The sequence below is a fragment of the Myxocyprinus asiaticus genome, chromosome 25 (assembly GCF_019703515.2).
Source record: "Myxocyprinus asiaticus isolate MX2 ecotype Aquarium Trade chromosome 25, UBuf_Myxa_2, whole genome shotgun sequence".
In the NCBI taxonomy this organism is placed as follows: Eukaryota; Metazoa; Chordata; class Actinopteri; order Cypriniformes; family Catostomidae; genus Myxocyprinus; species Myxocyprinus asiaticus.
In genome coordinates this window covers 16,741,744-16,767,795 of record NC_059368.1, presented here as the reverse complement: position 1 = coordinate 16,767,795, position 26,052 = coordinate 16,741,744, and the positions used below count along the sequence as shown (strand labels likewise).

Sequence of the window (26,052 nt, the reverse complement as noted above, 5' to 3'; positions counted from 1 at the left end):
AGACATGCTGCTTACTACCTGTCATTAGATGACATCACAGGAAGAGCTGGAAGCAAGTTGTACTACAGTGTTGTTACATATTTTTAAGCAGGTTGTACATATTTTTTAAGATTTTTAAGAAATTTAGCCTTCAGTCATGTAAAGTTTTCTTTGGAATAAGGAATTGATGGGAATTGTATTAGTTCAAACAGATTTTGGTTACACTTTTCAATACGATTGTATACGTTAACATTAGTTAGTGCAATAGTTAACACAAACTAACAATGGACAATAACAAATGAACAATTGTATAACATTAATTATCTTGGTTTATGTTCATTTATATACCAATACAGTAGTAAAGTTCAAATGAACCAAGGTGATTAAATACTGTAACAAATATTGGTAACACTTTACAATAAGGTTGTATTCATTAACATTATAAAACTTAATAATTAACATGAACTAACAACAAGCAATACTTTTTCAGCATTTATGTACAGTATGTCATATAAATGCACTTTTTTGAAAATGAAAAACTTTTTAATTAAAGAACTAGTGAAAACAATATGTGGCCTTTAAATTCTACAATGGAGTTACATTAACTGAAAATTAATATATCTAACTGTCATTTTAAACACACAATTATACAACACTAGAAAATAAATTAACGGATCATCCAAATCAAGTATCCTCCCAAAAAATCTTTTCCTTCCAATTGTCTATCTCTTCATTTTAAGGCCCATTCGCTCATTGCATGAAACTAGTTGCCTTTGTCCTGCCACAGAGGTGCAAGATATGAACTTTGGAGTGGGGATTGTACTCTTTGTGACTGCCATCGCTCCTCCCATTTCTGCATGACTTGCCTTAATATATAAGGCCATTAGCAGCAATAACACAGCAGATCACATCTGTATACAAGACTCTTTTAAGGAGAGAGCTTAAAAGAACCCATAATGGGGGACAATAAGCTCTACCTTTTGATGCTTCTATGCACCATAGTCTTGACAGGTAAGCACCACTAAGGATAAAAAAAACAAAAAAACAATTACTGTATGTCTGGGGGGATTTCTTTTTTATATACATTTAATTTATTATTTAATTACTTTTATTGAGAGATAGGGTATATAGGGTCATGTTTCAGTTCTATTACTACTCAGCTGTTCTTAGTTGAAGTGGGGAGGAAACAATGGAATTTTTTTTTACAATGTCTGTGTATTATGCCATATAAGTATCTAACTGTTAATAACTATACATAAAGTGCATACAATGTCAACATATGATTTTAAAAAATGTTGCGATGAGGTCTTGTATTTATTTATAAGTGATTCGTTGTATATTTTATTGTCATCTATTATTTTATGAATAAAAATTGCACTGTATTGTAATTATTGTCAGGTAGCTGTTTCGATAATGTTTGTATAATCCTCTTTGTTGTTTTTCACTTGTAGATGCACAAGAACAGGAGGCACCATGTCTTTGTAAGTGCTAAGCTATTAAGTGATTGTTTTGTTTTTTTAAAGAAAATATATATTGTCTATTAGAAATTCTGGTAGCACTTTATACTAAGGTTCCATTCGTTAATATTGGTTAATGCATTAGGCATCATGAACTGACAATGAACAATATATTTTTGACAGTATTTATTAATCTTTGTTAATGTTAGTTAATAAAAATACAATTGTTCATTGTTATTTCATGTTAGTTCATAGTGCATTAACTAATGTTGTCATATACACCTTTTGATTTTAGAAATGTGTTAGTATATGTTAAAATTAACAAGATTAATAAATGCTGTAAAAGTATTTTTCATTGTTAGTTCATGTTAACAAATGTAACCTTATTTTAAAGTATTACCTAAATTCTATTCAGAACATGATCTAATGGTTTTTATCAGGAATAAGAAAACAGGAAATGTTTATTTAAGAATTTTTTTTAAATTTTTTATTATTTATTATTTATTATTTATTTAGTTCATGAAATAGTATATTTTGTACAATTTCTGTATAATTGATCTCTTAATTTCAGAAAAGCAATCTAATGATTTAGAGTGTTGGCCTGTTAGCTTACTTCATGATGTGATTTGTGTTTCCCTAGTGGCCAAAAGGTATAAGAGTTTTCACAGGTATGAATACACCTACGAAACAGAGTCCCTAAATGCCCTGAATGGAGCAATGAATGGCCCAAAGGCCAGCTGCAAGGTATGCATTTCGACACTGTCGATATTTTGAAATCATTCCAAAATTACAAAGTTCATATGAAAGACGTTTTCTGTTTAAAAAAGGTTGAAATTGAAGTCCCAGGCACATGCAGCTACATCGTGCGCACAACTGAGTGCACGTTGAGCGAGGTGGTCAATGTTGATGCAGAAGGAAAGCCTGTCTTTGAGCCATCTGCTGGTGCCGATGACTTCAAGGCTGCCATGGAGAAGTATGTTTCTCAAGGCATTCTTGGCCATTTTATGTTTGGGTCTTACTCATAATGTAAGGTTAGATGTTGATCACACATGGATATTGTTTGCAATCAGAAAACACAGCTAATCACGTCAAAGTGAATATTAAAATTAACATATACTGTATTGGAATACTTATACTTTATTGGAGTAAATTAAACACTGATTATTATTCTGTTACTTTCTTTTATCTACCTCCTAGTAAGATACCAACAGGGCCCTTGACAGAATGATTTAAAGGAAAGTGATCATGTTGATCAAACACTGACCTACCTTAATCTTGTTACTCAGGAACCCACTTAAGTTCACTGTTGAGGAAGACAATGAGATCAAGTTGTTCCCAGAGGATGATGAGCCAGTGAACATCCTGAACATCAAGAGAGGACTGATCTCTGCCCTAGCAGTGCCTGTGCTTGAAGAGGACAGGAACAAGAAAATGGTCAGTCATACATTCCAACACAGAGAAAACATTAAGTCATGACAGTAACTAAAAGTAGTGATGCTACTAATGAACATTTTTAACATGAAAGTAAATTAGATGTTATAGTGTAGCTTTTCCATTTAACAAGCACATTTTGTCTAACAAGTAACAGTGACAAAACCCAACATTTCTGTTTTCTATTTCACATTGTTTTGTGCACACAGTCAAGGGAGCGAACTGAGCCTGTAATCAAACACACTCACCAAGAATGTTTCTTTCTCTCTCAAATAACATTTAGAACTCATCAAATTATTGGTAATGGAATAACTGAATAAAACAAATCGGTTCTTTTAGTTTAATTAAATAAACTGGTAAAAATAAAAAAAAATCCCTGACTCATTCGACAATGTATTTAGTGTACATTTATGTGTTTGAGTTTAATTTTGTCACCCTTAAAGTGACAAACTGACAACTATCTAAACATACTGCTGCCCACCGTTGTGAAAATAATACTTAAATAGTACTTATCTACTTTTTGTTAGCTTGTTGTATAGTTACTACTTTAAGGGAATGTTCCAGGTTCAAAATAATTTAAGCTCAATTAATAGCATTTATGACATAATGTTGATTAGCACAAACAATCATTTTGAATTGTCCCTTGTTTATTTAAAAAAAATAAATAAATAAATAAAAATAAGTTACAGTAAGGCAATTACAATGGAAGTAAATGCAGTCCATAAACATTAAAATGTCAAAAGTTTCAAAAAGTAGTTTCAAACAAGAAAAAAAAGCCACAAGAAAAATTGTTTGAACATGATTTTAGTGTGAAAAATTTACTGGTGTTACAATATTTTACCAGATTACAGGGGAGATTTACCATCATTATGACACCATGACAAAGAAGTTGCACACTGAAAACCCTAATAAGTTGATTGCACTCATTCCATTGAGTAATTGGCTCTCCCAAAACTTGAGTATTTAAGTTCAATTAACTTGGTGTTTATCTTTACTATAAAAGTGGAGTTAACTAGATGCAAGTAGACTTAACTCAGATTTAAATATATATATATATATTCTACTTTTGTTAATAATTTTAATTGAACTGATTCAATTTTAGATCAAATAATAGCACAGCTCAAATAAAGATAACTGATTCTAGGTCGGTTATTAAATAATTCTCCACAGAAATGCATATAAACCTATACTTCAGCTGCACATGCACAAAGGGAACTGTGATAAAGTTAACAGGGTCCAACATGACCAAATGGGACTGTCACGATGGCAGAGAAGGACAGAGGCTCAGGACCCAAGAGCAGAGCTGAAAAAACAAGGGAATTTATTCACACAGAAATAAAGGAAAAAAACTCAAATTACCCCGTATGGGAAAAAAATACTAAGTCCAGGGCAGAGCTAACTGAAGAGGGGCTGGGGCAGACGAAACAGGGACCAGGACAAAATGGACTGAACAGGGATGGGGAAACCAGAACTGATAGGACACGAACTAGACCGACTGGAACACGAGACCAACACCGACTGAACAAACAAGACGAACTGGCCCTGCAAAGCACACACAAGGAGACTGATATAGGGAGAGAAATTAACAGGCTAACAAGACAGGGCATGTGTGACTAATAAACTAATAATGGCAAACAAGGAGACAGGGAGACACAGGGCGATACAGAAACATAACAAAGCCACGTGCTCTCACAAGACAATAAAACACCCGATTGGCATGAGCGCACATCGACAAGACAAAAAGGCAATATATGCTCATGCCAACCGACAGAACAGACGAGAGAATGTGTAGCAATGACAAACAAAGCGATGCTATGCATTCCCACACTAAACAAAACCTGAGCGTACATCATGAGGCAAACAGCATACGATGCATGCAACACTTGTGTGATGTTCTCAGAAATGTAATCTTTGTGTCCAATTTGGTTTTATACATTTTTGAAGAACTTTATAGCATTTACAAAAAAAAATAAATAAAAATAAAAATAAAAATAAATAAATAAATAAATATATATATATAAACTTTAAAATTGTCGTGGTGTGACCATCAAGTAAAAAGTATTATAATACTTTATTTGCACCATGAATACATGAGATTATAAACAACTTCATCATTTATTTCCTAAAAGTTTTCAAACACATTTTTCAAGGTAAAAAAATAATAATAATAATAATAATAATAATAATAATAAAATATATATATATTTTTTTTTTTTTTTTAATTTTTATTCTGTATATATTTAAATATAATACATTTTTGAGTCAAGAATATCAAGAAGTTTTCACAGGGTTTCACCACATGATTTGAACAAAATGTTCCTTATCATAAAAATGTCAAAATGAATATCAGATTGTTTTTAAACTTCACGCTCATTCTTGAGGGTCTAAAAGTGTTGTGCTCTGTTCTATGGTTTTTATGGTCAACATAAACTACAAAATGGCTACCATGTTGGTTTCACTCAATTACATTGATTTGGTAGCAAAAGCACTTTACATATGAATAAAATTTTAGAACATAATTGGTTCTCTGTTTTTTTTTGTTTGTTTTGTTTTTTTTTTTATAACAATAGAAGATTATTCTGCACTAGTCATGCCAACATTTCTTTTTTTTTAAATTTCAGTTTTTAAGTTGACTGACTTTTTTTGTTCTGTCTCTGGACACCACATGACATTTTTTACTTTAAGCCCAAGAAAAAATATCAGTATGACTTTAAACTCAGAAATTGAAAATATGCTCATCATAGAAGAGGTGTATTCAAATAAATGGTTTGTGTGAATTTTTTAAATGTATATTTAATTTAATAGATCTGGACAAAAATGAGCATGACTTCATTGACCCTTAGGACACATTGCCAAAATATGCACCTGTTACCCTCTGTTATTGTATTTTATGATGAATTAAGTGAAAAGAATCCATGTTATGATCATGAAAACTTTTTTTTTTTTTTTCTAGATTGCTCACCCACAGTCACATACACACATTTTTTCTACTCCATTAACTGAACTAGTAAAGGAAGTTTGTGCTGTTTCTATGAAGGATGCTTAAACAGTGGTGTAAAAAAAACATTCTACAGACTTTTATGGGTGAAACCTTGTAAATTGTTTGAATTAAAAACATGTACATGTTGTAACTGTACACTCGTCATAGCAATATCTTACATTCTGTTCTCTTTTTTTAAAAAAGAAAGACAAACTATTTTCTTGAACTTTTCTCTTGGCCATTTTTGAAAGTGCGCAAAACTTCTGAAAACTTGCATTATCTTCAGTGGCGTAAGTTTCATGTGAACACTAGGAAGGACAAGTCAACCCATCACTAAGCTCCGACATACCGTACCCGTTTGCCGGGGTTTAAAAAACAAAAAACCCGGCGTCTCTTCACTGTGGAGAGAGAGCGCGCTTGCTCAGGGTTGCCAGATTGTATATTGTAAATAGTGAATATTCACAAACTGTACAAGTGTCAAGATCTATTGAAATCTGGCAACCACACACGTCAAAATCAAATTCTGACCGGCTAATCGCCCTTATTTTAAGTCTATTATTTATCAAACATAGAAAATATTATAATATTTTACTTGCATAATTAGTTTTAAATAATGCATGACACAATTGATCTAAAGGGATGGAAAGGAGGGATGGTGGTTTTATAAGGTGGATTCTTTTTGGTATTCTAGCATCCCCTCACATCCCCCCTCAACTCGAGCCCTGAGTGTCCGGATACAAAAAGACAAAAGCCCAGATTGACAGAGTGACAGGACCATGACAGGGACACTGATCAACATAATGGTGACATCACACGAAAAAACTTTTTACAACAAAACAGCATAATTAATACTACAAAAGAGCTAAAACCTCTATGAATTCTAAATAACAACGAAATGCTCCCTTTGACCAAGAAAACATAATTAAATAATTCAAGTGCAAGGGACTGTGGGACTTCCCTATAGCCTCAATTTTGTATTCAAAGTCTATGGATTTTTAAGATAAATAATTTCAATTAACTTATACATTTTAAGTGATACTTAATTAAGACAACTTGATATTTCAAGCAATGACAACTTTAAGGTTTACAGTGTAATATTGGATTTAACTTTACAAGATAAGTAAGCGATTTTATCAAACTTAAATCACGTCAACACATATTGTTTATGTCTTATGGCTATACTTTTGAAACAGTGTGTATTTTAATGTTTATGGACTGGCCCCATTCATCCCAACTGTAATTGTCTTACTTGAACCATCATTCTGAACCATCAGAAATCAGCTTGTTTCTGCAAGACAAGGCAGTTTAAAAGTAACATCCCAACATGAATTACAACTTTGAACTTTTCCCCAAAACAGCCCACCATTTACGGTTCATGCAAGACTGGCTACTCTGTGAACACCAGAGAGGACATTGCTACTGATGTCACCCTCAACAGAGACCTGTCCAAATGCGACAATTTCAGGCCACTCAGGGACCACACCAGCCCACTGGCCCTCATCACAGGCATGGTAAGTCATTCAATCTTTATGTTTCACAAAGACAAAATAACAGATATCTGAGAAAATCATGATTTATCTTGCTCTTGCTTTATTTTGTCACACAGCACTACCCACTTGCTCAGTTGATTAGGAGTAGCCAAACCTGCAACTACAAGTTTGATAATGAACAGAAGCACATGACCTCTGGTGCTTGCACTGAAAACCACATTCTTGTACCTTTTTCATATAAGTGAGTTTATAATCAGCTACATGAGTACTTACATTTTGACTCACCATTTCTTCTATTGCTCGGCTATATCAAACTTTTTATTATCAACAGAGGAGAGTATGGAGTTACTAATGTTGGAAAGCAAGCCTTGACTCTGGTCGGAGTGACTGAGTACAATGACAGAATCTTTGACCACAGTAAGCAATAATTCATACATTTTCATTAGTATGCTTTAAAGGTGATTAGTGAACAGAGCTAATCCTATTCTCTTGGTATACCCACTTCTAGATGTAGCCAACATGAAGACCCTGCACCTCGATGGCAATGTTAACTTAGTTCACCCAATTCAGAATAAAGATGGCATGTTGACTGTTCTAAGGGAACTGGCTGGTCTTTCCGAGACAAACAATGGACACAACAGAGCCCATCTGGCTCACAAACTTGTGGCAATAATCCGCAAAATGAATGCTGAGACCCTGGCAACTGGTCTACCAGAGGCCCTGGAGATTTCTCGCTCCCTGACGTACCAGGTGTTGTTCCAGTGTGGCACACCTGAATGCAGCAGTGCCATCCTGCAGGTTCTCAGGACCTTTGACAGTTCCTCAATAGAGATTGATGCTGCTGTGTATGCCATGGGAATGGTCCCCAACCCTTCCAGAGTCCTTGTCAAGGAAATGTTGGAGATGGCCAAGTTCAAGGCTAGCAAACCCATCTACTATGCTCTCAGTAATGCTGTCAGGAGGTAAGAAAACAAGCAATAATTGCACAGTCAGCAATAATGATGTTGTTATTTGATCTATTTATGGCTTTAAACTTTCACTCCTCTGTCTATTCAAGGCTCTATGAAGCTGAAGGACATGTCACCCCTGAGATCCAGGCAGTGGCTGATTATGTCCTTGAACACATTGGAGATTGCACAGGGGACCAGGAACACATGTATTTGTCCCTGAGGGTATGTTCAAGATTTGCTTGCAAACAATATGACTATGCTGGTCCACCAACTAGGCCAGCACCAAACCAGCACTAACCAGCATAAACCAAGCTAGACCAGCTGTTTATGCTGATCTTTTCAGCAGGGATGCTGTACCATTACAGTTAAACATAACAGCTGATTTGTGTAGTTTTGGACAAATATAGAGCTCTGTACTTCTCCTACTGAAGGTCATTGGAAATATGGTTGCTGCTGTTGGAACCGCAAGCCCTGCCCTGAAATCAGCTATTATCCAATGTGTAAACCAACCTGCTGCATCTCCTGAAGTCCAGCAAGCCGCTATTCAAGTTTTTAAACAGACTCATGTCCCTGAAGAGGTAACCCCAATATATAAGTAATTGAAGCACAATTGAAGTTTGGGAAACATAAATGTTCATCAGTAATGCTCTTTCTCAAACAGGGCAGAGAGGTACTCATGCAGGTACTTCTGGACGAAGCTGCTCCAATACAGAAGCGTGTTGCTGCCTATCTCATTGTGATGAAGGACCCCCAGCCCTCTGAGCTGGCTCATCTGATTGCTGCTCTGCCTAACAACAATAAGGTTCAGGTCATGAGCTTTGTTAACTCACATCTCAACAACATCCTGAGCTCTACAGCACCAGAGACCAAGGAGTGAGTAGAACTGAAAGTGCATTTTAATGTCAATAAAAATCTAAAACTACTGTATATCTGATACTTCTGCTTCTCAGTCTCAGGGACAAGATTCTCAATGCCCTGCAAGGTAATAAAATCCAAACTGTCATGGATCCAACAAAGTACTCTCGCAATTACAAGATTGGCTCTCTAGAGGGAAACGTGATCTTTGAGTCTGCAGACCTTCTGCCAAATGAAGTCATGCTGGAGATGACCCTGAATGCTTTCGGATATGACTTGGACATGATTGAGGTACAAGACTGTTGCAAATCGGTTTTTTTAATCAGTGGCACAGTGGATTGTCCATGTGCTCATTAAGCGTAAGGTAAGCGTAAGTTCACATCAAACCCGTTTTTTGTGTTTTCCAATTGTTGCTTTTTGTAAACATGCACTAGACAGACGGATTTGACCGCTGCACCACAACATGCTGTTTTTATGTCAGCGTCTTGTGCAAGAGTTACAAGTTAAAAATACCTGTTAAAAGTGCTCTGTTCTATTCATTGCACTGGATCTAGCTTTTTAGCACAAGAATTAGCTCAGTTTGTACAACCCCTAAGTGTGGTTATGGACATGGACATTCGAATCCAGTCTCACGATCCCATTCCTCCACCCCCACTTTCCTTTCTCTCTACACTTTTGTGTATGTTAATGGCAAAAGTCTATTAATAACGTTTCACCCTTTTAGCATTTACACTTTATTACACCATTACTATATTTACTGTCTTCACTAAACACTAGTGTCTTTATTTTGTGTTCTTACTTTCAGATTGGGATGAATGGTAAGGGACTCGAACCCACTATTGATGCCCTGATTGGTATTGATGGATTCTTCCGAGACACTATGCAGAAGACCATCAATTATGCAGCTGACAAAATGCCCAGAGGCAATGAAGTTCTTGAGAACATGTTCCCACAGCTTTGGAATAACATAAAAATGAAACAGGTCTTTAAATTCAAGTCTGTTGAACATTACGAATGTAGCAAGCTCCATTGATGGCATTCTCTTAGGATCAGTTCAACACTCATGTACAATTCTCACTCTAGGCCCCTCAGAACATCTTTAAAGAAATAACCAATAATGTTAACAAGCTCATCCAGAAACTGAAGGCTCAGGACAACCCAGAAGCTATGATCTACCTAAGGCTTTTGGGAACTGAACTTGGCTACCTCAAAACCAAGGATATGGAAGACATGGCCTATTCTGCTGCTTTGCTGACTAATAGCCTCCTAAAGATGTTCCCCACTGATGTAAGAAATGTTTTAAAGGAATTTTGCTTATTTTAAGAAGTGTTTACTGGTAAATTAAGGTAATGTTTTACTGATATAGACATATTTATATGTTTAATAGATAGTTCACCACAAATAAAAAAGTTTGTCATTTCCAAACCCTTATGACTTTCATTTTTCAGTGGAACACAAAAAGAGATGTTGGGCAAAATGTTAGCCTCAGTCACCATTCACTTTCACTGTATGGAAAACGTGCAATGAAAGTGAATGGTGACTGAGGGTAACATTCTGCCTAAAATCTCCTTTTGTGTTCCACAGAAGAAAGTAAGTCATTTGGGTTTGCAACAACATGAGGGTGAGTAAAATTTATTTCAGTTTGGATAAACAATTGTTTACCAGACAGTCTGAATGAAAAGAAACGCTAGTTGTACAGATAGCAACTGTGAAGAAACGTGTTTAAATACCTTGCTCAAAATACCACAACAATACGCTAGGGTTATGATCAAGGTGACTTTCCAGTTTCCTGGGTCACTCATTGAGAATGAACCTGCAATCTCAGCATTCACTTCTCAATTCATTAACAATTAGGCAGTTTAAGCAATCAATTTAACATTTCAGTAGTTCGTATGTTAATGTAATCTTGTGTTGAAGCAGTAAATGTATTTGGCTTGCTGTCCGTATACTGGAGGGCTCGGAGCTCGAAACTCGACTCGAGTCCTGATTACCCCCCCGGACTTTACTTATTTAGGTAATGAATCTAGAGAATAGGTGGAGATGGGGTGGAGGTGGGATGTCAGGAGAGTTGTCACAGGAAGCAGGTAAGCAGCGGCTTACTGTATATACTCCTGCTCGTGGGCTGTGATTTGTCAGATTAAAATTAACATGCTCCTCCCGAACCTCTGTTAATTAACTCCATATAATGATTTTTCGATACAGTTCATCAGGAACCTGTTCTCAAGCACCAACAATGACCTTTTCCTTCACTACATCTTCATGGATAATGAGTTCTATCTACCCACTGGTACTGGAGTTCCACTGAGAGTTGCTTTGTCTGGAACTTTTGCTCCAGGAGTGAAGGGAGGACTGAGAATTTCCCGTGACATGGTATGAAAATAGCATGCTTTGAAGAAGAATTTTTTCCTATCTTTTGGTCATTTTCATTGGTTTTTTACAAAGCTATACCAGATGACCTAAACTATTCGTTTGTCTATTCACACAGAGCGAAATCGCTTTCATGCCATCTGCTGGAATTGAGTTTGTGACTGAGCTTGGAGCTGTCTTACCTGACTATGTTCAGTCTGGCCTGGAGATGCACACTAACATCTACCATGAGAGTGGTCTTAGAGCAAAGGTTGCTGTAACCAACAAGCAGATCAAGCTGACCATTCCTGCACCCCAAGCTCCAGCTAAGGTCATTAGTGTGACGTAAGTTGTTCCACATTTGTCACAGAAAAAGCAGTTGCAATCAACAAAACCTAAAGGCACTGAATGTAAAAAAAAAAAATTGTTATGTTGCTCCACATATACATTATAGAAATTATGTCATTTTTACTTATGCACAGCAACTCTTTGGTGTCAGTGACTGGTGCTGAAACTAAAACCATTCCCGCCATGAGGGAAAGCGTCAATATGGAAGAATGCTCTCCTCTCTTCCCTGGTTTGAAGTACTGCAGTACCCTGCAATATTCTTATGCCTTTTCCAGTGATGCCTCTCCCTACTTCCCCTTAACTGGCAATAGCAAGTGAGAGAAATATTGGTTGGTTTATTTATTTATTTATTTATTTAACCCAAAAGTTTAACACTGACTCTTTCTTTAGATTTGACATTGAGCTCCACCCCACTGGTGAGGTTTCTGAGTACACAGCTACTGTTGATTATGCATATGAGGAGAAGGTTGACAAAGTGAAATTTGCTGTGAAGGCAGAAGGTAAAGCATTGCTTTACAATCTAATAACTCATGAAATTTCCATGCTCTATTTACTAGCTACTTAAACGTGGCTCTTTTTCCACACAGGAACATCTTTTGAAGGCACAGCTGAAGTGAAGTTCAACAGAGAGAAATATACCATCTCTGCTGATCTCCAAATTCCTGACTACAATCTACAAGCTGGATTTAGGATTGGTGCTGTTGACCCCAATACTAAGGGCAAGGCAACACATTCCATCCAGATTGACTTCATCAACAAGGACATAACCCAGGCATATTTTGTTGTCCTTGCCAGGTAAGCACATATCTGTAATAATTCTTTTTTTTAATTAATAGCATAATTATTATTAATAATACATTGCACCAATAAGCTTAGGAGTTATTTCTAAATGTTTAATATTGTTCAAACGTTTTTTAGGGTAGAGACAATGGAGGATGCCATGCTACAGGTTCAGCTGCTTGTCCCTCATCTTCAGGTTGATGCTAAAGTAACTGCAAACTTGAAATGTGCTGAGGGCCATACATTAGAGCTCGAGAGTGATCTTAAGCTCCCTGAGACTTCGTCTGTGCAGAAAGTCATTCTGAAATTTGGTACGCATTTAAAGTCTTCTTTGTAAAACTACAGAAAAACGTCAAATATTAATATTGAGTTGTGTGAGGATGGTTTATAAATTATATATTTTTTTCAGTCCTCTGAGATATTAGTACATTTTCGTGTTTGTTTTAGTGTTGTGAGGTGGAAGCTGAATGCAAAAAAATCTAAATATCACACATTTTTCAGATGCTGAGAAGATTGAGGCTGAGGTTAAATCAGATGTCAGCTCTAAGATTCAGAATATTATTCCCATTGATACAATCAAAGCCACGGTCAATGACCTTCTTGACCAGCAGATTGGCCAGTCTGAGATGAAGATCCGGGATGTCTTAATGAAGTCATTTGAGGTAAATTCAAAATAAATCCTGGTTACCAAAACCATTTGTTTTAAAGGTCAGAAAAAGCACAAAAAAAAAAAAAAAAAAAAAAGAAAACAGAAAAGTTGGAAAGCATCAAAAGAAGACAAAATGATTTGGAAATATTACAGTGGATCCATATTGTTCTAGGCCTCTAATGCCTACCTGGAACAGTATGCTGCTGAAATCCCATATGTGCAAGAACTCAGGATTCCTGCCCTCCCTGAAATCACTCTTCCAGAGAGAATGTTCCTGAATGTGTGAGTGAATTACATAAACTACAGTCTACAGTTTATACAGTATATCACTATTTTCCAGTAAGGTCTACAAAATATAACTCTACATTTCAGAATACAAAATGCACACACTAGAATGATGGATATAATGTTACACATGCTAATTCATATTATGAAATAACAAACAAGCACATGAACATTTGGTTTTCTTTAAACAGTGAGGCTGCAGCTAAGTACAAGTTTGGCCAGAATTATTACACCATTACTATTCCAGTTCCTCTTGGAGATTTCAACTTCCCCTCTGTCCTAACCACACCACATCTTGCAGTACCTCAACTTGGCCTGGAAGTTGCTTCCATTAGCATTCCTATTCCAGAGGTCTCTGTTCCTGAGACCCTGTCTGTGTCACTGCCTGTTCTTGGAATGGCAGAGGTATCCAGCAAGCTGAGCAGCAACTTCTACAACATGGAGGCAACTGCTTCTGCAGGCAAGGAACCTGATGAGCATTCAAACTACTCTGCCAAGATTGAAGTCATTGGAACAAGCCCAGTGGATCTCCTTTCAATCAAATTTGAAGGTTTGTTTTGCAAACATAGTTTTTCTGAGAACTGTTATTGCAGTGTATGCAATGTGATATTTTTTGTATTGTAGTATCCATTACTTAAACAAATAATGAAAATAATTATGCTTGTATTTAGGATCTGCATTACTGACTGACACACCAGGTGAATCTTTGAAGGCTGAGGTAAAAACTGCTGTCATTCACAAGCTCATTGATGCCAGAGTTAGTGTTCTTGAGGAAATGACAACTGCTGAAACAATCCAAGTGAAATCAAGCAGCAAAATTGAGGCAATCAGCCCATTGGGTGTGAAGATTTCTCTGGAGCACACAGGCCAGGTTGGAGGCAATGAAGAGGAGATTTCCGGAAATGGAAACCTGTTGGGCTCTATCAAGGCTGGTCCTCTGAATGGTGATGCCACTCTCAAGCAGTCACTTGTTCTATTCCCGTTCAGGTCAGAAGCGAGAATTGATTCTACTCTGAAAGTAGATTTGAACCTTTTCCAAGCACAAAACATAATTGAAGCAGCGTTTGCCAATGGAGAGCTCGCTGTTGTATCAAAAACAAAAGCATTTGAGGACATTCTGACAAACAATGCTGAACTCACCTATAAAGCGTCCCTGCTTGCTCTGAAGTCAGACACCAAGGCAATGGCTCTTGGCCTGAAAATCCAAAACATTGCTGAGGCTAGTGCTGGTCCTGGTGTGGTTAACATGAGGATTGAGACTGCTGCGGACAGTTTTGGAGATAAGATCAGATCCCAGATTGCAGCAGGTCTGGATGTCAATGGGCTGGCTGTAAACAGTGATGCCTCAGCAAACCTGACTGACTACACAGCTTCCCACAAATACAGACTTTCCCTGACCAAGGATGGCTTGGCTACGAGTGGCACAACATCACTGAAAAGCCCTTTGATACTTGAGAACAGTTTCAATGGAGCCCTAGATGCTTCAAAGCTTTCATTGTCTGTTGAGACAAAGGGTGCATTTGCTGAGATGACAGTTGAAAATACAAACTCCCTGTTTGCATCACTTTCCTCTGTAGTTTTCACATCCAAAGCAGATGCCATTGTTGCAGATGGAACATCATACATGCATGACATCTCCCTTCAGGTGGAGCCATACAGTACTTTAGTGAGGCTCAACAATCATCTGACAATTCTGCATGTCAACCTGGTTAATGAAGCCCAGCTTAAGGCAGAGCCATACAAAGCCGACTTGACTGGCAGTTTAAAGCTTGCCGCCGGAGAAGAAGAACTGAAGCACACATATGAGATCAGATTCGCAGATCTGGTAGCCACAGCTAAGTGCAGTACTGCTGGAAAACTCATGGGATCTTACGTGAGCCACAACTCAGAAGTTGAGATTGCTGGACTTGCAGTCACTCTCAGCAATGTTGCCCGTTTCAACTCTCCGCTTCTACGCTTTGATGGTAACGTTCATGTCACTGCTGTTCCATTTAGCTTGGTTGTCGATGCCCTTGCCAATGCTGATGGTGACTTGCATTTGTATGGAAAACAGAGTGCCCAAGTTTTCACTAAGTTCCTGCTGAAGGCAGAGCCACTTGCTTTTGCACACTCTCATGAATGCAGATTCTCAACGACTCACAATCTGGACAATGGTGTGTCAATAGAAACCAACCTTGATAATAAGGTTGACACTGTGATGACACCTTCTGAGCAGAAGGCCACAGTGAGAATGAAATCTAAGGTAAACAACCATATTCTCAACCAAGATGTGAGCACTTACAACACCCCTGAAAGGCTTGGAATAGAAATGTCTGGATCCATGATCACTAACCTCTTCAATACCGTTGACTCTGAAAAACAAGACCACTTTTTCTCTGCCTTCCTTAAATATGATAAAAACACGAATAGCCATGTCATCAGCTTGCCATTAATTGAGAACATTCCTGCAGTCCTGGAACACATCAGAATTACAATTGTTAGAATTGCTGAGGCTCTGCAGGATTATATCAACAGAGAAGACGTTGTTGCTAAGATTCAGAACCTGCCCCAGCATATTAGAGACTTTGTAAATGAGCTAAAACTTGAGGAAAGTGTTGTCCAAATCAGACAGGACCTGATTGCTTTCACTCGAAAATATGCAATCACTGTGGAGGACCTGGAGAACTCTCTGGTGAATCTAAGGGCTGTTGTAGAGAAGGTAGTCACAGACTTGGGCACTCGTGTAGATGAGATCGCAGAAATGGTGAAAGAAATGATTGCAAGTGGTACACTCTCTGATACACTAGTACAGAGACTAACAGAGGAACTGAATGCATTTAATGAAAAATATGACATCAGAGCCATGGTTATTGCTGTCATCGAGACTATTGAAGACGTAATTAAGCAGATTGACATGATTAAACTGAAGGACAGTGGCATTGCCCTTTTGAAAGATCTTGACGAACAATATGCTATTAAATCTAAACTGGAGGAAATTGTGAGAGAACTAAAGCAGATGGTTGCAAACTTCGACCAAGTGAAGTTTATTGAGGATGTGAAGAACTTTGTTACCTTTGTCAACTTCCGAGACTATGCAGAACACATTGTGGCTCAAATTAGCAAGATTATCGAAACAGCAAAACAACTGCTTACTGAACTGGACATCATTGGAAGGTTAAATTCAATCTACACCAGTGTGAGAGAAATTCTGGTACAATATGAGGTTGAGCAGAGGATTGGAGATATTCTGAACAGTGTTGTTGAGGTTATCGATGAGTTTAAAATTGAACAAACAGTTCAGGTTCTTTTCAACACTTTGAAATCTATTCAGATCCCTTTCAAGCAGCTGCTGGATGAGGCCATCACCTACCTGAGGACAACAGAGGTAAAGCAAGTCATTGAGCATTTGAACATTTGCCTGGAAAACTTCATCAAATGTGTCAAATCATTTGACTACAATGCATTTGTGGAAGAGGCCAACAAGAAAATCAGGGAGTATACAAACAAATTAAACTCCCTGATTGTGTCACATGAGATTCAAGAGAAAATTGAGGTAACCAGACAATTTGTCAACTATCATTTGTCATATGCCAACGCTTTCCTAGAAAAGATGAGAGCGGTCAAAGTTGCAGATGTGGTTACTGAAACAATTAAAGACATTGAAAGACATCTAAAAGACTGTGTAGTCTTCAGTAACATTAAGGCATTTGCAGAAAGACTCCGTCAGAGACTTACTGAAATGGAGATCACAGGGGAAATTGACATCCCAAATTTTCCTACTCTCTATTCCTTCTATGTGCCCCCAAACACAATCCACTATAATGATATCAAGAAGATGATAATAGAAATTATTGACATCATCACCACCTTTGACATACAATTGTTGTTTGTTGATGATTTCTTCGGTGACCTTAGAATGAACTACCTGCCAGACTTTTCTGCCATGATGCTGCCAGACATCAACCTTCCAGAGATCTCCTTACCTGCCATCCCTAAATTCATTGCTAAGCAACCATTAGCAGATATTAAGATCCCAGAATTTAAACTCCCTTCAGTCCCTAGCGAGCTCATGATGCCGTGCTTTGGAAAGCTGTATGGTGAGGTTAGAATCACCATTCCAATTTTTAACATGAGAACTACTGCAGAATTCTATAATTCCACTGAAAATGCAGAAACCCCTCAATTCTCAGCATACATTACTTCACATGGAACATCTTCTGAATATGAAATTCTTAAGTACAATCTAGATTCCACAGCTCGGGTTGCTTTGCCTAAAATGAGTCGTGTGATTGTTGCTGAGACCCTGAAGATCACACACAATGTCCTAGGTGTTGAACATCAAGCCTCAGTAACACTCTATGGCTTCTCAGCCCAGGCTATTTCGAAGAGTACTGTAAAAGTAATCACAGCACCATACAGTGCTGATGTCCTTAACACTGCATTCTTTGCTCTGGAGGATGGAATGTCTGCAAATTTTAAAACTATATATAATGACAAGGTAAACATTCCTCTGCTCTCATTGACCAGTGAGCAGACTTATACTCACGAGTTAGTTGCACGCCAGGATGGTTTAAAAATATCTCTGACCTTTAAAGAAGGAGGCAAGGGCATATTCAATGAGCATGACATCTCTGATGAGTTCAACTACAAGAGTGGCCTAGATTTTACTATTAGTCCAATGACAGCCAGGTTAACCTATACTGTAGATGCTGAAAGTGGAAACATAAAGGTAAAGGATATTATAAACATTGATGCTGTTGCCCTGAGCTACATTGACTTTAATGCCCGTATTGAAAGAAATTCTAGCTCTGGAGACGCTTTCTTATTAGATGCCTTTGGAAAGGCTCATCTCAGAGAAATGAAGGTAGAGATGAAGGCAACCCATGACACAAAGATTGTCGGAAAACTAAGTGGTACCTTTTCCAGTGTCTTTACCATCTTACTGCATCCCACTGAGGTGGTATTTGATTTCTTGAATAAGGGTAATGCCAAGGTCAGCCTTCCAGACCCTCTGTCTGCCAAAATTGATTTCCAGAATGATTATGCTATTATCCTAAATAATGACAAGCAACAGATGAGCATTGTGGCATTTGCCCGCTTCAACCAATACAAATACAGCCACAACTTTACAGTTGCCAACAGCGAGTATGAGACAGGCATTTATGCTGCAGTGAATGGAGAGGCCAATTTAGAATTCTTAACAATCCCATTCAGCATTCCATCTATCCCATTATACACTCCATTGGTGGATTTCACAACTTCAGAAATCAGTGACATCAACCTATATGAACATACTGGTCTTAAGCACTTGTTGACCACCCTTGATCAGACCATTGATGTAGATGCAAAAATTGTCTACCAGAAGAGCAAATTTGCACCCATTTTTGAATATGGTCTTATCAATATCCCTTCTCTGGGCAATTTGATCTCTGAGGTGTCTTTTAAGTCCTCTATATTCAACCTGAATGCTAATGCAGGCATGTACAGGGAAGACAACCTAGTAATTCGCTTTGGTGCTATATCTGCCTCTGTGTTTGAGGGACTGAAGGCCAAGTTTGAAGGAACCAGCAGCCTGAGCACCAAAAGTGGATTAAAATTGTCCAATGCTGTTCTTCTGGAAAATGCTCACGTTGATGGAAATCATGAAAGCACTGTAACATTTAACACAAATAACTTTGAAATTGTACTGTCTGGGGCCACCACTGCAAATATCAACCTGCCAATTTTTACAGCAAAAGCCAACCACCAACTTACTGCTGATAACAAGGCTCATCCAAATGCGGCTTCAACTCTAAAGATAGAATATACTTTTGACATTCCCATTATTAAGCTTGTTGGAAATGGAGATGCTGAAAACAAATTGAAATTTGAAGGAGCTCCAAACTTCATCTCTGTCGAGACTGCCACAAAGGGTACCATCGATGGAACATTCCTTGACAATGGCATTGTGAAGGGAGTACTAAATAATGAGGAATCTATCTACATAAATGGCAACAGTTTGCAATCCACTTTAAAGACTGTTGGCAATGGGAACCTGAATTATGGAGATCTTAAGGTAGGATTTGATGTGGATGAAAACCTGGCCTTAGAGGCAACTGTTAAACGTGTGTATGCTGTGCTGAAACTTTCTTCCAAAAATGAAGTAAATATTGGAGATCTTAAGACAAAGGGGGAGCATAGTGCCCAGGCAACAGTTGATTTGGAGCTTCTGAAATCACTGACTGCTGATGTGAAAATTTACTTATCTCAGCCAAGCACCCTTGGTGACCTCAGCATCTCTGAGATATTGGTTGCAGAACTAACTGTTCCTAAGCAGAAAGTTGATTACTCTTCAAAGATTGTGTCTCCGGTATATACCACAAATGTTCATGCTAAGGTAGAAGGTAATGCCCCAGTCTTCGAAGCTGTTCTCAAGGCTGCAGCTACTTCGCCAGTTGTGTTCCTGGTTTATGATTTTGACAGTGAGTATTCACAAAGGCCAGATTCAAGCATTTTCAATTAAATAATTGCCTCTCAATTGCAGGTATTTCATTGATTTGCTTTCTTTTCACAAAAAACAGGCTCCATGGATACTATAATGGAGAATGATGCCCTGATGTTTAAAGCTAAAGCTGTACTTACACATGCTGACTTCACTATGTACATCAGCAATGCTATTAGCATGAGGTAAGAAAAGTGTTATATTTTTTGCAAAATGAAATGAGGCTTCTTATGATTAAAGGAATATTCTGGAATCTATACAAGTTAAGATCAATCAACAGCATTTGTGGCATTTCTTAAAAAAATAAAGAAAAAATGGAAGTGAATGGGGTCAATCTGTAAACATCAAAATACTCACAATAGCCTCAAGACCAAAACAATGTGCGTTCACATAATTTTAGTGTGATGTAGTAATCGCTTACTAACCAATATCTGTGTAAAGTTACAGTATTTCCAGTTTTGTAACTTTATTGTCATGACAAAATTATGCCGTAAACACTGTAACACTGTAACGTCGATCTTTACATCTCAAATAATACAGGAGTTTATCAGGAGAAATAATGTAGATGCTTTTATAAAATGATAAGCTTTCTTTAAACCCTCCAAAAATTAGCCCAAAAGTGCCTCACAGTAATCTTGATTTTTGCTTCTTTTTTTTTTTTTTATTATTAATTTTTTATTGAAGGAACGAGTTTAAATTAACTTTTGTGGGAATCAACATTATGCTACAAATGCTGTCAGTAAAATTATTGTATTGTGTATACAAGTATTCTTTGGATTGTAACAGACTTTATTGATCAGTAACAATTAAGTGTACGTATGATTTGTTCCATCAGTGAGCCTAGTCATACCCTGAATGTGGATATCACAAGCCCAACATTCACTGACATAAACTATCGCTTTGCCGTTCGAGAAGATGGGACTAGTGCCTCAGTTTCCACACCATCAACTGGTTACCTTGGTTTCCAGCTTCAGGGAAGAATTCCATCCCAGATGAATGCAAGGATCTATAGCCGTTATGCTGTAAGTTGCATTTCCTTTGTTACTCTTTCAAACCTAGCTTTTCATACATATTGTAGGTAACACATTATAATAAGGTTGTGTTTGCTAACATTAGTTAACCACAACAGTAACACAACATAAACTAACAATCAACAACATTTTTACAGCACTTTGTTAATTTCAACATACTATTCAGTAATATATATATATATATATATATATATATATATATATATATATATATATATATATATATATAAAACTGTAAATGTTAACATTTGTTAATGCATTATGAACCAGCATGAACTAATAATGATCAATTTTATTTTCAGAAATTAACATTAACCAAGATTAAATGCTATAAAAACACATCATTTATTATAGTTCATAATACCTATACAGTAACTAATGTTGACAAATAGAACCTTATTGTAAAGTGCTACCAATTCAAATAGTTTTTTTATTTTTTTATTATTAACATCTGGTTGCACTTAATTACCGTTGCTGTATTGTAAACATTTTTTTTTTCCAGTCTGCTCCTGAAAATGATGTTGACATTCTGATCATCAGAGCTGCAGAAAAGGGAGAAGAAAAAATTCTGTTAGCCACCTACAATTTAGATGCTCCACATGATATGCTTGTAGGCCTGAAGGAGAGGCTACCAGCAATTTTTTCCAGCATTGAACTATTTGCTGAAAAACATGGTATCCTTGGTGCGGTTGAAGGACTGAAGAAAAATTTTGTTTATGCCTTTGACGAGGCATACACTGCTGCTTCTAGCGATACCCCAGAGCTCAGCGAGCTGTCCATTCTTTTAAAAAATATAGCTGTGCGGTACCAAAAGTACATCCAGACCCTGCTTGATGTTTTCATCAACTTCCTGAGAGAGAGCCACTGGCAAATGCCTGGAATGGACAATGAGACTACACTGCCTGAAATCTGCAAGAAAATCTCTTCTAATATCGCTGCAGTACTAGAGCAACTTATCGAAAACCTGGAGGTATACCTGTCTTCTATCATTGAGGCCATTAGCACAGCCGAGGTCCGAGATAATGTGAGAAGCATCCTAAGAAGTCTCCAAACTCAGATTGTGGATGTAGTGAAGCATCGGGAGAGCTTTGATGTGATTCTTGAGAAACTAGGACACACCCACTTTGAGGCTGTTGAAAAGCTACAAGAATTTGTCGACAGCATCAAATTCGACACCCTTGAAGATGTTGCGGCTTCTCTTAACACTTACTACACTCATGTTGTCTCTGTGGTTAAAATGCTGCTGGACAAAATTGAGGCCATGTTGACCTTTGAGCAATCCAATGTAGTGTTTGAGCAATATGTTGAGCCCTTCTGTAAGACCATAAGCAAGATGCTCAGAGAGGTAATTAGCTCCCTTCCCTATGAGCCTGACACAGTGGTTAAATTTAGTGATGGAAGGCTGGAGATTGAGCTTCCTCTCCCCTTTTTCCAGTAAAATGGTCATTCTGAACTGACAGTAAATGGATTAAACACTACCGTTTTTTGGAAAGAACATTCTTAAATGGACATTCAAGCAAATGGACACTTAACTGAAGTGTTATACTGACATGTATATAAAGCAATCACTGGTACCTGACATGCATCATTATTATGCTGTTGTAATATTCTATGTGTATAAACGACGATTCAAATACTAACCCTGGTACAAAATGTACAATAATGTCAATTGTGATGTATTGTTTCGTCCTTTGTTCTGTATTTGAAATAAATGGCATCATGGATAAGGTAAAATAAAGAACTTTTACTATGCATTTCAAAGTATGTTTTAATTTTGTTCTTCCAACGATGGTAGTCTATTGATCTGTTCAATATAGTTAATTGGCTGGATGTGATTATGATTGAAAAATTATGCAATGCTGCAAATCGGTAATTCTAACCATATTCACTGAATGTACATTCTTCCTCATCATAGATAGCCTACCATGCATGTACATTATTATTAACTGTCAAAACAAGTCCTACACTAAAAAGTGTGAAGCAGTTTTAAGTTTATAAATGCTTGCAGTTATAATATTTACCAAAATCTTAATATGAAAATAGTATATCTCATTAAAAAAGCACTGAGTTGATTAAAAACCTAAAGAAGTCGCTTCAATGTTCAATCCCAGTTCCAAACATTTGAATAAAGTATGGAAAAAGTGATGATGGACTGTTGAATATTTGAAAATTAATGTCCACCATAGGTGTATCGGCCACTTCGCTTCACATTACCACCTGTTGCTGTGCATTAATTTTCAAGAATTCAATGTTCGTCATTAATTATTCCATACGTAATTCATGTTTCTGGCACGTGGCGTCAAGGTGAGGCAAAACAGGAAAGATCTTCAGTCCCCTGCTCTTACAGTATTTCTAATTTGTCCAACAGTAGAGTTTACGATTGCGCTATTTAATTAATTGTACTACATTAATTTCCAAGTCTTAATATTTCTCCCTAATTATTTCATGTTGTTTATTTTGTTGTATCATAGAAGACTCATCCATTATCCAGCACAGCTTCACTGTGCCTCCTTGTGGTAAAGACACTGAATTTTTTAAAATTTAAATAAGTGCAACATACTGAATCATATTGTTAACGCTGGGCTCATTCAGTGTGCCTTAACTAACACGCCTAATACGTTTATATGTAGCAGCACACTGTGAATGATTTCTTCATTTTTTTAATGTGGGGATAATTTTGACTTCTTGTAGCAATAATTTCCTAAAGTTCAACATTATGTGGAGATTTTATCTTACTCGTTTCCTCTATTAATTTAGGCTTTGCTCCCTAGTTTGTTACTGATGTTATGATGTGTGAACACACCAGCTGTTATGTTCAAGTGAAGGCTATTTTCATGTATTGGTCTACTTCCAGATAGCATGAATTTGTGTGCTTCTGTTTATAATTAACATGGAACAGAGTTAAACTGTTTAAAATGTTTACCCTGTTCTGGCCTTGTGTTTAAAAGGCTACATTTAAACTCCTCACATTGAGAGATTGACATTATGGAGAATTAGGGCCATGATCAAATCAAAAAACAGTGTGACATTAACAATGATGACTTACCTGATGGGTGAGGTAACATTTTCTTTAATGATTTATTATCCCACTGTTGACATGAATGGGAGTATATATGTCTATCCTCGAGTCATTCAGTGTAGCTCTAGTAAATAGAAAAATGAAATAAAAAACATATTTTTGCAACAGTGCACAAGACCTAAAATCTGATTATAAGCCTGGTTAAAACATTTTAAGGTACACTCAGTAACTTTTTGAATGTGTCATCTTGGACTTATAGTGACACCTTGTAAATCAATATTTTTCAATTACAGATGACATAGTAGAAATTCACTATTCACAATCAGACATGATTAATTTAATCCAAGAGTGAAAGTGTCCAATAACAAGACCGTTACTGAGATTAAGCGAGTAGTATTCAGCTTGTCATGTGATTCTAAAATGGCTGCCCCCATGAGGGAACCCCTGCCCCGTGTAGAATAAAATAGCTTTTAAAAGTTTACTGATATAACACATCTTCTCATATCCTCATCTCATGTGAGTGGTGATGATTTGATACATATGTTTCAAAATTACAATTAATTTCTTTAGGAGTAAAACTTTTTTAATGGGGAAAAAAAGTACTGAGTGCACCTTTAAATTATTTAATGGCAACTGCTAAGAAACACACCATAATAAAACAGTAGCTCCAGTTCCTTTCATGCCTTCTTTTAATAACTGGATACCTCATAAATGGTACAGTTATAATACTTTTGTTATAATAATATACAATGAGTAGTGTGAGTACTGATCAAGGATTTACTATTGCTTTATTTCAAGTCTATTTCCAATTAAATCAATCAAAATCAAATCACTTTATTGTCACACAGCCATATACACAAGTGCAATGGCGTGTGAAATTCTTGGGTGCAGTTCCGATCAACATAGCAGTCGTGACAGTGATGAGACATATACCAATTTACAATAACATCAAATTAACACAACGCAATTTAAACATCTGTTATACATAATTACACTCAACTTAAAACATCAAATTAACACAACACAATTTAAACATCTGTTATACATAATTACACTCAACTTAAAACATCAAATTAACACAACACAATTTAAACATCTGTTATACATAATTACACAACTTAAAACATCAAATTAACACAACACAATTTAAACATCTGTTATACACATAATTACACTCAACAATATACAAATAATAACATATTATTATATAAAACAATTATATTAAATTAACTTTAATAAACTGTTAATATTATTATATTAACAATTATATTAAAATCCAAAAGATTTCAATGATGAATACCCTGAAGCCAATCAGGGTATTCAGTTATCAGTTATTTTAATGTTTTATTCCAAAAATTGAGTGAACTTGATGCTAAAGCATGTAACTTTCTTAATATTCCAATGCCTTGCATTATGCTATTTTATTGTTTAACTGAAATGTCAACAGTGACTGGATATATGATTGATTTACAGAGCATGAAATCACTGATTGAATTAACACGTTGGCCAAAAGTAATAGTCAGTTTGATTAACGTATCTCTTGACTCTACAATTTGATGATGAGCCCAGAAGGAAGAAAGAAAGAAAGAAAGAAAGAAAGAAAATTTATACTGACACCCCTGATTATAAAAGTTAAATTATAAATAATTTTACATATGACACTGTCACACAAAAAAAAAAAAAATAAAATAAAATTAAATGGTCCACAATAAAAGCATCAGGGGGCAAAAGTATTTTGCCAACTATTTCAACTCTGGATAACCTGGCAGAGTTAAGTACGGTGGAAGTAAACGCAAGCAGGCGCATTATTTACTCATACGAAGATGAAGCGCTATGATCTAATTTCAGCTGTTCAGTGCACGGATGGCGCCTTACTATTCGAGTTGTCGCGTTAACAAATGTTACCTGAAGTTTTGGTTTTAATCGTTGCTTACATTGGAGTGGAAAGTTCCCTCGTGGAACCGCCCCTCCTAGAATCTATGAAAACAAACA

The 26,052-nt window shown here is 36.6% G+C and overlaps 1 protein-coding gene across 1 annotated transcript; it reads left to right on the top strand.

Moving 5' to 3' along the window:
• The first annotated feature begins 885 nt into the window (after positions 1-885).
• Positions 886-22,795, top strand: LOC127415627 (apolipoprotein B-100-like). The gene is made up of 28 exons (XM_051654382.1): positions 886-990; positions 1,431-1,460; positions 2,077-2,180; positions 2,264-2,409; positions 2,723-2,870; positions 7,206-7,358; positions 7,454-7,578; positions 7,669-7,754; positions 7,846-8,299; positions 8,395-8,509; positions 8,719-8,865; positions 8,949-9,160; positions 9,238-9,433; positions 9,948-10,124; positions 10,226-10,429; positions 11,345-11,512; positions 11,628-11,833; positions 11,971-12,150; positions 12,227-12,336; positions 12,424-12,631; positions 12,755-12,927; positions 13,118-13,278; positions 13,438-13,547; positions 13,742-14,100; positions 14,222-19,990; positions 20,090-20,195; positions 20,846-21,032; positions 21,544-22,795. Exons 1-28 carry the CDS (start codon positions 936-938, stop codon positions 22,477-22,479), a joined length of 11,025 nt encoding a protein of 3,674 aa, XP_051510342.1. The 5' UTR covers positions 886-935; the 3' UTR covers positions 22,480-22,795.
• The last annotated feature ends 3,257 nt before the right edge of the window (positions 22,796-26,052 follow it).

Bases quoted from the DNA above. Each gene is read 5' to 3' on its own strand.
- LOC127415627 (XM_051654382.1), top strand. From the start codon at position 936: ATGGGGGACAATAAGCTCTACCTTTTGATGCTTCTATGCACCATAGTC. The intron at 1,461-2,076 runs GTAAGTGCTAAG...GTGTTTCCCTAG, and splicing joins ACAGGAGGCACCATGTCTTT to TGGCCAAAAGGTATAAGAGT. The intron at 13,548-13,741 runs GTGAGTGAATTA...TTCTTTAAACAG, and splicing joins GAGAGAATGTTCCTGAATGT to TGAGGCTGCAGCTAAGTACA.